The sequence below is a fragment of the Aythya marila genome (assembly GCF_965140915.1).
Source record: "Aythya marila genome assembly, chromosome: 3".
NCBI classification, from domain to species: Eukaryota; Metazoa; Chordata; class Aves; order Anseriformes; family Anatidae; genus Aythya; species Aythya marila.
The window spans coordinates 108,099,412-108,114,339 of NC_139044.1; the positions used below are offsets into that span (position 1 = coordinate 108,099,412).

Consider the following 14,928-nt stretch of genomic DNA (forward strand, 5'->3'; position numbering starts at 1 on the left):
TTGTCTCCAAGATCTTCTTTATCTACTTACCAACAGCAGAAAAAGATAAGTATTTGTCCTCAAAGTATTCCACCCTCAGTGTTATACGCAAAAAGTTTTCCATGCACTCTGAACTCATGGGTCCTGTGTCAAAAAATCAGTAAGTTAAGAATTAACAGTAACATAAAGAGAAACCTGCAACTTCATATTCTGCTTCGTAAATAACAATACCATAATATTTATACTTCAGAATCTCTTGTCAAGGGATGTTAGAGAGTGCAAATACATAATATAAACAAACAAACAAAAAAATCCAGAAGCACTTCCAAGAGAAAATGTAGTAGTGTAATGACTGTAACCATGCCTGGCCAGCCACCAGCCAACATTACTACCTGTAGCAACAGAAACAGGATTGTGAAAGAGGTTCAAGAAGCCACTGAATTGGGTGGCCCAAGCTGAACATCTTTATTAGAATAGAAAAAAACAAGAAGAAAAAAAAAAAAAAGAAAGAAAGAAATCCTCCTCTAAACTATTGAAAGGAAATGGAAAAATGATAATAACAACAATAATAACGAAGAAAAAAATTTCTGTGTGAGGACAGTTCACAACAGCTTTACCTGGTCTCCCATGGGTCCATGTTTCAGAAATAAATATTCCTGTCACTAAGAACCTGTATGAGAAAACACGGATTAACAGTAACTCCTACTGTAACAACAGCTTGCTAACTGATTTTTGCACTAGAAGTTCTAGTCCAGATGTTTCAGCTACAGAACTAGATTTGGAAACTGCAAAATGAGAATTCTTTGGTTACCACTGGAACGTTAGGCACAGTAAAGTAGAGAAGTTAACATATCTGATGCCTCTAGAAAGATAACAGCATTAATCACCATGAAATTCTCACCTCAGCACCAGACCCAGCTCCATTATGTATTTATTTGCCTGCATTGCTTTTCCCCTTAGAGCTACATAGAAATGCAAGCTTCCTTCATGAAATTTCTATAAAAAAATAAACTCTTTCTATCTTCTCAGAAATTTGGGTTATGGGGAAAGGCTGTCACCTTTATAGTGATGAAACCCATTTTCAGCTGTTTACCCTCCTAGCTACAAACTGATAATTCATGTCACCTGCTCATTTGTTTTACTGATTAAATCTGCACCTATCCACATCCCATCAGCTCCTGACCAGCAGGTGGCTGTTGTGTAAAGGCAGTAGGATAAATGGTGCTGTTTTGGTAAAGCATGTGGCAATTCATTGTTTCTGAGTTATCTTTGTTTCTCCATGTAGAGAAGTGTCTATGGTCTTCTCTGGAGAGCTGAAGTGTTTCACAGGCAGATGTGTGTCTGCAGCTTTAGAGCAAGTGGTGTAATAAGAAAGGAAGAAACTGTTGATGTTTGAGGTAATTGATTACAACTAATGTTGAAGGTGATATATACTGGAGACTGCTGGACATCTCAAACCAAGTGAAGAAGTGTCTGATTGGGTGGCCTGTGGGACTCTAGAACAGAAATGATCCTTGTTGGTCATGGCCAGCCTATTTCATAGAATCATTAGGGTTGGAAAAGACCTTCAAGATCATCTTGTCTAATAATCACCCTACTACCAGTGTCACCCACTAAACATTTCAGGAAAACTTTCTCAAAAACTGTGGAAAAGTAAGAGATCTGCCCTGAATACAAGCAGATCAGAGATAAAGACCCTGCTTTTGCTGCTTGTTGAATGTAGAGAGGTTACTCTGTGGCCCTAGGTCCAGATCAGTGATGGCTTCCCACCGTTATTAACATGGGTTAATACAATATACATTATTAACCTGGGTTATGCAACCATGTGTGATGCATGTGACCATCATACTCATGGAGCTGATGAGCTGAGATGCTCATGGCTAGACTGTAGTCAGGTCACTTAGTGAGTGAAGGTGTTGGTGTGATGTCTGTTTGCTTTTTCTGTAAATATTGAGCTGAGCATTGTTTGTATGTAGCTGTAGAAAATATAATAGCACAAAAAATAATAGATTCAATATTTTTTTTATTACTGTATATAACAAAGCATGCAAAAATAGTATTCCTTGTCTTGATCATCATTTAGTGCAATTGTCAGTTATTCTGTGCCAATAGGTCCTTAACACCAGAGACAGAGTTCCACCGTGGCAATTCTCATTTCTTCCCTTTCATGGCCAAAACATTGTTTTGGTTTCCCTGTTTCTTTGAGCAATATTTCCACATTTTCTTTCTGTGTTTTCTAACAACTTTACCAGGAATAATGAATTTTCACTTTGTGTGTATTGGTGCATGTCATCACTGAGTGGTCAGATATTCTAGTCTCTCTGTTATATATTTCATGTTTAGACTCTTTATATTGGGGATCTTTTTTGGCCTAGGCTTATGTCTGTGACAATCTGGCTTTGCTCCTTCCTCTGCACACTCGAAGGCATATGAGAGTAGAGCTGAAGGAATTGTAGTTAACAACAATGTCCTGGAGAGGGAGCCTGACACCCTCCTATCGGGATGCTCTTGCCTGCTCTGCCAGCCAGCTGCACCTTTTCAACTTTTATTCAGTGTTTGTTCTTAAATCTAACAAATGTTACACCAAGGTCGTTTTAGGCAAACATATGCATTAATTCTGAAGTTATTTATTACAGCTAACCTTACTGTGTCACTCTGGCATCTTTAAAAAATTATATATATATATATAATATATATATATATATAAAAATATATATATATATATAAAAATATATATTTTATATATATATTATATATATATAATATATATAATATATATATTATATATATATTTTTATATATATAATTTTTTATTTTTTATTTTTTAATTAATTTTTTAATTTATATATATATAATATATATATATTTTATATATATAATATATATATACACACATACAAAAAGTAAAAACAAAGTTTACTATGTTCATAGATACCTTTTTTTTTTTTTTTAACCAAGAAACAAGTTTTATCCTCAGCTAGCTTGTTTTCCCATTATTTCTTTTTGAAATACCTTTATCTGTTAAATTTTCAACTTTACATTTTGTTGTTGTTGTTTCTGAAAAGCACCGTTATTTATATAGAATCCACTATTGATTGTAATAATAAATAGAATGATGATCAGGAAGTCAGAGCTTCAGTATTGCATAACATACTGTATTTATTATTTCTGGATAGATGGCCATTAAAATTATGCCTACTTTCTCTGTGCAGTTATTATTTACATTACTACAAAAAGGTTATTACACTTTTCCAGAACTTGATTTTAAGTACCTCTAGGGAAGTACCTGAGATTTCCTCTAGACTGCGTGGGCTCTACCTGACATTTAAACTAGATCTACGCTGTTGGCAAAACCATCACCTCAGTTCTGTGTTAGGTGTCCAGATTGCTTATGCTTTTCTACCCTAAACAGTCTCTACTCATATTTCTCTTCAGCCTACCAATACTTACATGCATGTTGAGGTTATGGGGCAAAGCAGCATCCTGGTGGTGACTTGTTCAGTTTTTGCAGTTTGAGCAGGGTCATGGCAACTAACAACTACATGCTGAAGAGGAAGGAGAATTACAGTGGTCCTGCTAAAACTCAGCCTTATCACAGCAGTACTGAAAGCATTACCCGTTTAGTTTACCTGCATGGACACTGTCTGCATGTTTTCTTATTTTTCCACTTTTTACCAGGCAATTGTAGATTAATTCCTAGATACCTTAATTTTTCTGGCTTGTTTGTTTCTTTGTTTGAATTTCTTTTGTTATGTAGCATGTCTTGGACCATAATTATGACTCTGGGCAATAAAATAACACAAATTAATCCAAGGTTTATATAATTTATATATATTTATGTACAAGAAGGACATCGAGGTTCTCGAGTGAGTCCAGAGAAGGGCAACAAAGCTGGTGAGGGGTCTGGAGAACATGTTTTATGAAGAGCGGCTGAGGGAGCTGGGCTTGTTCAGCCTGGAGAAGAGGAGGCTCAGGGGTGACCTTACCGCTCTCTATAGGTACCTTAAAGGAGGCTGTAGCGAGGTGGGGGTTGGTCTGTTCTTCCACGTGCCTGGTGACAGGACGAGGGGGAATGGACTAAAGTTGCACCAGGGGAGTTTCAGGTTGGATATTAGGAAGACCTTCTTTACCAAAAGGGTTGTTAGGCATTGGAATGGGTTGCCCAGGGAAGTGGTGGAGTCACCATCCCTGGAGGTCTTTAAAAGATGTTTAGATGTTGAACTTAGCAATATGGTTTAGTGGAGGACTTGTTAGTGTTAGGTCAGAGGTTGGACTCGATGATCTTGAGGTCTCTTCCAACCTAGACGATTCTGTGATTCTGTGATTTATAGTCAAACCAAAGTTATCAACTGACTTAAGTAAAAAGCAAGAAGTTGTTTTTCTGTCACAGTTCTAATTTCTAAAGAATTTTGAAATCAATAAGACTTTATTCAAACTCTATGGCCAAAAATGCCAAGGATGACAAAATTTTCCTTCTGGACTTTTTATTTGCATTAGGGTAAGAAGAGGAAGAAATGATGTAGTATTTGACACACTTTCATGGCTAACAGTTGTGTGGATGTATGTGCTCTTTAATTTACTAGGATCAGCATGTCTGCATATTTCCAGTTTTTTGTCTGGTAACTGATAGTTCTCCCACAACAAGTAGCAACTGAGTCATAGGGTCAGATCATGTAGAGTCGTTACCATTGTATTAGGAAAAAAAAGGAAGTCTGCACAATCTAGTACGGCTATATCTAAACATTAAAAACTATTTTGCATATTTTGAAGGCAAAACTGCATGAGAAATGAAATTCAAGTCACAGTGCTTCTCAGATTAAGTGATAGATAACTCATTGTTAATAGGAAGAATAAAACTGAGAGAGATTTTGCAGTCGCACCCTTGTAAAGTGACCCTTGTAAAATGCCCACTGGAAAATTTATTATTTATTTTCTTCGCAGGGTTGCAATACAGAATAATAGTTATTAAATGAACTATCCTATCTGTCTCACTCTATATCCTCCTTCTCCCATGAATCTGTTCCTAGACAGTATGTTTATATGCTCAACTAATTCAAATATTTTCCAAGAAAAATAAATAAATAAATAAATGGGAAGACAGAAAACACACACTTTATCTGTAAGCAATATCTACAAGAACAGACACATTAGATAGAATGAAGCCATTAACTAGAACTCAGCAACTTAGTCTGGGCTGTCTCTGCTGCAAGATATGACTCCTCTGGGGATAAGAATGATTTCCTAAATAATCACCGACTTGATTTTCAGCTAGGTACAGTCCTGCTCTCGGAGTACAGTACAGCTAAGATCCCTGGAGAGTCAGAAAGCCATCTGTCTTAGAGATGGGTGGCATGGGTGGCTTCCCTGGGGCTCTCCCATATTTAGGGGCAGTAATTATTTTCATTTTAACTTGCAACTCACAGATAAAATTGGGGACCAACAGGTTTAAGAGGACAAATGTCCTGAGCTAAGGTTTTTTTAAGTCATGCTATGACAGTTCTTTCTTCTCTGAATAGGGTGCAGAAGGAGACTTGAGGCAAGCCTCCCCACAAGGAGTGTCAACCATGAGCATACTGAGTTGTGAAGTACATGGTGGTTTGCACACAAAGCACACACGAGGCTATGCTTCCACCCCATCTTCTTTCTGCTTGTGCTTTCTGTGTTATCTCCTTCAATGTGGTGTTTCAAGGGCAGTGGAAGCCCTCTTCTGAACCAGGACCATAACCTATGGAGTTAGTTATGAGATTTCCTATAATTAGGAGTACCATTTTGAAAGTTTGGCTGCATCAACTTGGCTCAATAAAACTAAGACAAACTAAGCCAAAGAGTTACACCAGGAAGTAATCTGGCCCTTAAAGTCCAGTTAGAATTTCAGAGTAGGAATTTATATGCAGTGGAGAACAATCTGTGGAAATATCTGGAACCAAATGCAAAGCAATTTAGATTACTGTGATAGTACAAAAGCGCTTTGTGTAGACAATTTAAGACATCTGCCCATGGTCCAGACATCTGTGTGCAATGAATACCATTTTTGAGCTAGCTCTTTATTTGTCATTCCATAATGTCCATTAATAATTGCTGCCCCTGTACAACCCCGTCTTTGTCTATATGTTGTTATATATGGATACTTGATGTCTGTAATAAACAAGGAAAGAATTACTTGTTCTTAAATTGAAAATACAATCTGTGATCTAGTTCTGTTTCAAATATATACAAGAGATTTTAGTCTTCACTCCCATTCTTTCCCTTTGTCTGTATTTGAAGTTGCTGTTGTACATTTATATCCCTCAAAGTAATGGGCACACAAAGTAGATCCTGCCATGCAGATAGGTCACACAGATATAATCTTCTTGTATTTTTAGCTCATCTTTAGTTTCAGTGATGTTTCCTGTGATCCTGAAGAACCTGACCAGGACTATGGTCAGAAGCCATGCTTCTTCTCTTCCTACAGGCATACAGACCACTTTTCTTTGGCCACTTCAAACATTTCTCTGGTTTTATAGTCACTATTTTACTCATTTGTAATCCTATATGTTCTCTTATTTATGTAAAGTGTACAATATCCTACAACATCTTTTATTTATCTGAAAGTAAGTCTTCAGTGTTATAAGGAAGAGGAAATTTTCTTTGGTGCAAGTCCATGCACCAGTCCAAATTAGAATATGTAGCAACAGAAATAGCAAGTGAAAATGCCATGTAATCTCCAGCAAATAAACAGATTTTTTTCTGTCTGTTAAGTAATTCCATATTCCAATAGTCTTATTAGCAGTCCAAATGAAGTGATATAGAACCAAGAGAAGAATGATCTTTGCAGGCATCCTTATAACTAATTTGTAAATCTAATTGTAATTTATTTAAATATGGTTCTATACTTGTTTATTGACATCTCAACATTTTTTGTGTTGTAGTCTTGAATGGATAACTTTTTCGTATTTGATTTCAGTGACCTATGGAGAAGGTTCTCCAAACTTGGAGGAAGAAGTTCTCTGTGTTCCCAGCACATTGTAAACATTGAAGCTTATTTTTTTATTGTTATTGATTGGTTTATTTAGAAATTTGGAAATGTATTCAGTTGCACCAGTGTTTATCTATTTTGCTCTGCAGGTAGAACTTCTTATTGCCTCTGGGGAAGAAGATAAGTTCAAATTCAGATGACACATCTCTATCCAGAACTGGCAGGCATCCAATGTTAAGTTAAAGGTCTCACAGCACTTTTCATAATGGTTTGGGGACAGCCCTGTTTTTTTGCCAGAAATAATGTCTTTTGCGGAAACAGATTCTAACCATAAAGAGTCCAGTGATCTTTACTTAGGACCATGAAAGATATGCAGATGGTCACTTGGTATATCCCCATTTTGTGTGATGAATTGTGTGAATAAATACCAATCAGTCTCTCATAGATTAGGAATGTCTACTTCAAATTTTCAAATGTTTTTGGAAGTCTCGTAAAACATGCATCTGTGTCTTCCATTCATAAAACAGGGTTAATAATGCTTCATAGAAGTGTTAGGCAAGATACAAAAAAAAAAAAAATGTAAATTGCTCATACACTACAGAAGATGGAAGATCATGGAAGATCACTTGTGCTTTACCGTAGCTGCATTATTTTAAATATAATCAGTCTGTATTTATATAGCCTTTGGTAACTGCAGGGAGAATTGGCCCTAGATTAAGTATTTTACAAAGAAGACAAACTTATGGCATAAGTAGATACTGCTAACATCTTTTTGGTGTTTCAGGACAAGATTAGTATCACATGTCCAATTATCTTTGTATATGTTCTACCTGTAATTTCATTCATTAGATTGCAGAATGTATGCAAAATCAGAGGTTCTTGTGGAGTTCAGGGGTTCTTTTAGTGTAGCTTAGTTAGAAAAGTTATTTAACAGCTTTCAGATTAGGCTATGGTTTGACTATGCGTTGCTCACAGGGGCAACATTGCTTCTATGTCTTCCCAGTTCTGGGTGAACTTTAGTGTCCTCATGCTGCAAGGTGCTGCCTCCACAGGAGCATCATTTCAACTATTTATGGGATAATGTCATGGAATGAATAACTGCACCACCATTAGAAAGAAACATATATGTTTACAGTTCTTAATTAGTGCTGGCACAACCATACACAAGGAGAGGAGGTGGGCTGTTTTGACATGGGGGAGGGATCATGTATGGAGAAGACATATTGCTACTTTCAACAGATTGTCAGACAATGCATTTCAGCACAATAGATGTTTTGACCAGTTACTTCAGTTACTTCCAGTTACTGCAGAGAGGCAGGCTCTGGCAGCCTTGAAGAGTACAGAGTGTGGTTTACACCTTTCTCAAACTTAGGCAACATGGGTGCAGTCAGAATGCTTACATGAGATACTTATAAATTGTGATTTGAGCATGGCATGCAACTGTGAGAGGGGCCTGAAAATTATGGTTTAGATTTTTCATATCGTTGCATGTTCATAAAATAGCTATGTTACTGTGCCGAAATTGCAGGTCCATTTGCAAACCTAACTTTCTGATATTACCCAGCACAAGCAAGACTATCAAGAGAGTCCTGAGTCCTGACTCTAACAGCAGGTGAAAAGCAAGTGGAAGAGTTGTCAAATAGTGGCTTGACTTTTTTTTTTTTTTTTTTTTTTTTTTTTTTTTTTTTTTGTTATGGTGCAATTGCCATACCATAAGCAACATATGCTATTCCAGAATTTAGACATATTATAGACAGGACTACTATGGCTTGAGAATAAAACTGTGGTAAACTTAGTAATAAGTTTTTATTTTACGTAAGTTGAAGGGATTGTTATTTTTATGTTCCAATGTTATTTTTAAATTAAAGAGCAGCACTCTAACATAGAAGCACTGTATAGAAGTACAGATGAAGCTCTTAAAACTATTTGTCAGCCTGATAATGCTACAGCTTAGTCCACAGGATGTCCCAGGACTGCTTTTAGAGCTCCTCCATGTAGCGAGTGAATCCTGTAAAGCAGTTTGCTTTAAAGTCCTTTGCAGTCTCTTTAAAGCACAGGACTGGAAATCAACAGTGATGTTAAGTTGATTTTCTTTTGAGAAAGCACTATGAGCTTTGAATGTCTTCGGCTCCTTAAGACAATGACTGTTGTTTTTTCCTCTTGCAAGGCAAAAAACAGTGGCTGGTGTTCAAGGAAGTATTAATAAAGTAACAGATTCTGCTGCAACTACTTTAACTCATATATCTGGAAAAATCTGAGTGTTATAAGGATCATCCAGCAAATATACCTTTAGGGGTCAAAGATATCAGGTTTTGGTACTGTGTTAGAAATTTCATAATTCATCCATATATGTATTTTACCAGGTCCTGTACATTTATTTCATTTGTACAAAGAGATGTTACAGTGCCATTAAACCTAAACTCGCTGTGGATTTCATATATCTTTCCATTAAGCAATCAGGTTGCTCCACAGCTGTTTTATAATTGGCCCATCTGTTTTTACTTTGGTAATCCCTGCTTCATCAGATGCACTGCTTGCATCTGTGTTCATCTAGTATTTCTACATTCAAACTGGACATATAAATAGATGTTTGTCTCTAAAGGAAGCAGGTCTTAAAGCATCAGATTCTAATCACTGTCAGAAAATAGAGATAGTATTAAAAGGGTTTTTGATCAGGATAACTATTCACAGCTTCCTTTATGCAAATGTTAAATGTTACTATTTTGATTTAGTTGATTTCCACATTTGCTTGCAGCAGTGTCCTGAAAATCTCAGGTCTGGGAAGAAGTTTATGAGTCCATAAATCCATGTACTTTCTCTCCCACTATAACAGGCAATCCTCTATACGATCATTTTCATGAAGTGATTAAAACCTACTCCAAAACAATCCCATTTTTGCTCATCAGACTCCCCAGTGAGAGAATGTTCCAGATCTTTATTTCTTATATGTTTGGGGATGTTCTAATTTTTATCCAGATTGTGTTCTTGAGCAGTTTATATTGATTTGTTCTTGTACCAGTACAGCTCTTGAACCTAAATTATTCTTATTTGTTGATTTTATTCCTCATATTTAAAGAGAGAAAGCATTCTCACTATTACTCTTCATTTTATAGAGTGAAGCAACTGAGTCTTTCTCGTGCCATCTATTAGGCTTGACTTTCCACTCCTGTGAACATTCAAATAATATCTATTCCAGTTTGACGTATTTTTATGTAATATGGGTTATCAGAGCTGAATACAGATGAGGTTTCACTGGAATATATATGGTGATGCAAGTGCTTCTCTATTTCTATTGAAAATATTGTGGTTATTTTTTTATGACCATGTTCTGCTGATGGCTCATCATCATGCTGTGACCAATTATTATGATGATCTCTCTCTATTCTTACTACTGATAACTATGAGCAGGTGGATTCAACACAAGGCTTATCTCCTTGGTGCATCTGAACTGTTGGATGTGAAATGGCTCCCAACTTTAAGCAGCATAAAACTTTATCATGTTATGCCCTGTTAATACAACTATATGAAATAGAGTTTGCTTGCATCCAAAAAACTTCAGGAAAAGGCAGAAAAGCTCCACAAAAAGGTACATTCAGTGTGAAAAGTAAGCCAGTTACGTACTTTTAACCATCACCACAGCCTATGTCCTACTTAATAATTTATCTTGGTCATTGGACCTGAGATTAGTTCTAAGATGGGTTTTCAAAGATCTTAATGTTTTGGACTCAGACAGATTTTGGGGTAGAGATTCCCAAGTATAATAATGCAACAGAGAATATTGCTCTTTGACAAATAAAATAAAATTACAGAACAAACAAAAAAGTCTATGGCAAAACTATGATTTACAGTTAACAGCAAAACAGGGTAAAATGTTCTATTTCATCCACTCTCTTAATTCAGGGTCTACATTTTTACTTAGTTTATAGATGTATTAATGAGGATGGTCATAAATTATTTCAAAAGCACAGCAAACATCCTTTTCCAACATCGATGTTTCTTTTTGGTTGCATCATCACTGGAATGGGTTAGCGTCTCACCTTCAATGGACTGTGCAATTATTTTAGTGGTGTAATTTTGGTCAGTACCTTCTCAATAACTGTTAAATCATAAAACAACAACAACAACAAAAACAACAAAATATCACGTAAATATCCCATCTTAACCACAGAGAGGTTTTCATATACTTTAATAACACATTAAAACAATTTTAGCTTTTTAGCCTGCTAGGCTGAAGTTTTTCCTGTAGTCAATCAGATGAGACAAGCCTCCCTGAAAAGCAATTCCTCTGATCAAATATGTGTTTGTGATCAAATTCTAAGCTTTTAGTGGTTTTTTTTTTTTTTTTTTTTTTTTTTTTTTTTTTTTTTTTTTTTTCCCCAAACACATTAAATAAACACAGGATAGTAATGAAGAAGTAGTAGTTGTTTCATACAATCCAAAGATTTTATTTGGCTGACCCAGACCCACAATAATTATACAGCTGCCTTCATTATTCATTAGAAGAACATGGTGGAATGCTTTCAGATGTAAATACCCTTACATCTCAATAATCTGAGCTATATGCCTATATAGCAATATTGATTCCTGGCCTTAAGTGTTGAAGAAAATCTTTGCAATTCTATCTTTCACCCACACAGCTGGTGACTGATGGCCAGACAGAGAAATGGACATTTAAAGGACTTCAGAAGTGATCAGAAATGTAAAATAAGGACAAATCCCCAAAAGGTAAGAAAGTTGAAATAGAAGAGAAAAACTATTATAGATTTGAAAAGAAATAGAAGAAAAGGTTTAAAATATCAGATAAGGAAACGGAAACACCACTATAACTTTCATATTGTTCCATTCATTTTAGTATTACCTCAGCTTCCAAACTCTGATTTTCAGTTTCTTCTCTCTATAGACCTGTCTGTATTATCCAATCTTTAGGAATTTTTTCCTTTGTACTTGATTGTATCACATCTACCAAAATGAAGTTATGTGCCTAGACTGAGACTCCTAAGGGACTGCCTTAGTAACACTGAATAACAATACAGTTGAAAACCAAGAAAGACAGTGAAGGAGAAATAAAGAAGGAAAGAGAAAGAATATTGAAGAGAAAAGGCCCCAGTGTCCTTTTATTAATATAGAATCATAAAATAATTAAGGTTGGAAGAGATCTCCAAGATCATCTCATCCAACTGTCCCCCTACCGCCAATGTCACCCACTAAACCATGTCCCTAAGCACCACTTTCAAACGTTCCTTAAACACCCCCAGAGACGAAGCTCATCACTTCCCTGGGTAACCTGGTTTGTTTCATCTTCCTAAGGAAAAACAAAAAACAAACAAACAAACAAAAACAATCAGAAACAGCAATTAAAAAACAAAACAAAACAAAACAAAAAAACAGAAACAACAATAAAATCCCAACCCCAAAAATAGCAACAAAAACAAACAGAAAATACCACTGCCACTGCCCAAATAAAACAACAACCCCCAAACCCTCTATAAACCTGTAGGAGAAATAAAAGATTGCATAAGGTCCTTCACCATTCTTAACATGTGTTTCTCTCACTGGTAGATCCCATCTTCTTTTATCTCTATAGCTATTCTTTCACACTATTCCTTTAAGAAAGGAAAAATATTGTAAAGCCCAGTGAATTTCTTGTTAAGCAAAAAATCAGTTATGACAAGCAAGCCAGATTATATATCCAGTGTGTAATTTCTGTATTAGTAGCCTGTGTAATGATAGCTGCTGCATTCAACATTTTCACGAGTTGTCATTTATATATTGTGCTGTCATGGTCCTACTTTTGACCTATTCTGGATGTCACATTGTAATTTCAGATTAGGTTGAGTTAGGAACAGTACCAGCAACTTCCTATCTATCTCAGTGAATTCAGTAACTTGCAGTTCATCACCTTTTATTAAACAAGCTTCTGCATTAATATGTTTTCAGAATAAATGGAAGACATACTTTCCACAAATGCAAGATGCTCCATGCACACATACCTTTGACTTGTCTACCTAAGGAATATGCCAATAACCCAGTAACCAGTGAATAACTTGCATAGATGAATTTCTGCTTGATTGAAGGTCTGGGATTCTTCATATATTCCTAGAAACAATTACAGATGCTTTTAAATTCAAATACTAGCAGTATTCTCCTCTGAGTTTACTAGCAAACTCAGCACTAAAACAAACAAACAAAAAAACAAAAACTCACAAAAAAAAAAAAAAACAGTAAAAACTCTTGAGCTCCAAATTCTGCTTCTGCAGCAGATGTAACTTTTCATCCAGTCACAGTTTAACAAACCCTTTAAAATATCTTTTTGGAAATACTTCCTCATCTTGGAAATATGCAATTTAGTGGTTTGAAAGTTCTGTGTTGTACTATATGAAGATATTTTCTCTAGCTAAATAAGGAGGAACTCCACACATTTATGAAGAAAGTTTGTCTGCCTGAACTCAATAGCAAACAAAATAAATACATACCAATTTACTTAATTCAAAGGATCATAGTCCCCAGACTGAAGCCACAAACACAAGTATAGAAATGCTCTTTTCCTAATCTACCTCTCACTTGTGACAATGTAAAAACATGATCTTATAGAAGTAGTTCCTCTGATTTTTGTGGGTGGGAGGACAAAAACTATGTGGAGTGGTGCAAACCACAAGTAAAACTGAACTGAAGGAAACAATTTGCATCCAGCCAGAAACCTGAAATCCTGCACTCAAAAACGTGTAAGTCAATGGGAAAGTGAAAAGTTGTGATTCATAGGGGTTCTTCTGCAGCAAGTGACAATTTCCTGTGCTGACTGGTGTGGTGGCTGTGGCTGTGCATCAGCAAGTGCTGCAGGGTGTGGAAGAAACATCACAGTCCCTGTCCCACGTGTCCCCTTGGAGGCTGGAGCAGAGTGGGTAGGATTGTAGTGAGCAGAACAGATCAAATTCAGCTCTTGCTGACAGAGGAATTGCCATTGTAATTTATTTTTTTTCTCCCCAAGAAAGTACCTAAGGCAGAGTGACTCCTACTTTGTCCCACAGCTGTGCAGTTTAAATTATGAGCATTTGTGAAGGAAGAACATTGAGCCCATTTGCCTTTAATAGGGTCCCACTAGTGTAAGTGTTGACAGAATTTGGTTGAATGAAGGCAATTCAGGGAAGAAAACAAATAGGGGAAAAAATGGCCAGCCCCTAGGGATGGCAGAATTACATAAACACCACAAACCCCTGCACAACAGTGCTCAAGGCATTGCTGTTTCCAGTTCAGATTAGCCAGTGGCAGCCTGACTGTGAACAGGATCACTGCATGCTTTAGAGAGCCATAAAAAAGATGTAAGCCATTTTACAGGGGTCACAATTGCTTCCAGTGTGCAACCATATGTTCACTAGTGCAAACTTTTCACTCCATTCCCCCCACTGGTGAAAGTCTTCTCATCTTAATAAGGATTTAAAACAACAGTTAACTTATTACCAGTACTTATTAAGTTAACTTAATAATTAATAAGTTAACTTAAGTTAACTTATTACCAGTAGCTTTGAAGGAGTTAAAACTTGTAAAAACTAGCCTGGGCACTTTAGAATGATTTGTTTCAGAATACAAATCTTTCTGTTTGACCGTTGGCTAGATTACAAGATAATGTGGGCCAGCTTTATATATGCCACTTATCCTAGCAGTTTTCATCACACAATCAATCCTTTTAAGCAAGAAAACAACAATTAACCCCGTTTTCCAATATTATAAACCTCTGCAGAGCAACAACGATGACAGTGTTAACAGCCTGGATTTCCCTCCATCTCTTTTCCTCATTGCTAGCAGTTGAGTTCATGCCCACCACCACCATCAGCTGCCAATAAATTTCCCTGCATCAGGAAACTAGAAATGACCTCTCTCCTTTTCCAGATGAGCAAGACAAACAAATTCCAGGGCATGTTTTCAAATGAAGATGCAGAAACCTGCCAAAAACCTCAAATCAGCCCTCTATGTAACAGCATGATCAGAGTTTAGGGGAG

At 36.3% G+C, this 14,928-nt stretch overlaps 1 protein-coding gene across 1 annotated transcript in view; it reads right to left on the reverse strand.

Annotated features, from left to right (window-relative positions):
- The window catches only part of LOC309876196 (uncharacterized protein), a gene marked incomplete at both ends in the record, with an annotated part of 31,134 nt that overhangs the window by 14,330 nt on the left and 1,876 nt on the right, over positions 1-14,928 (reverse strand). Inside the window, 2 exons of the mRNA XM_082756196.1 lie at positions 31-123; positions 597-649. Of these exons, the coding sequence (XP_082612322.1) occupies positions 31-123; positions 597-649 (146 nt within the window). The remainder of the gene's footprint in view (positions 1-30; positions 124-596; positions 650-14,928) is intronic.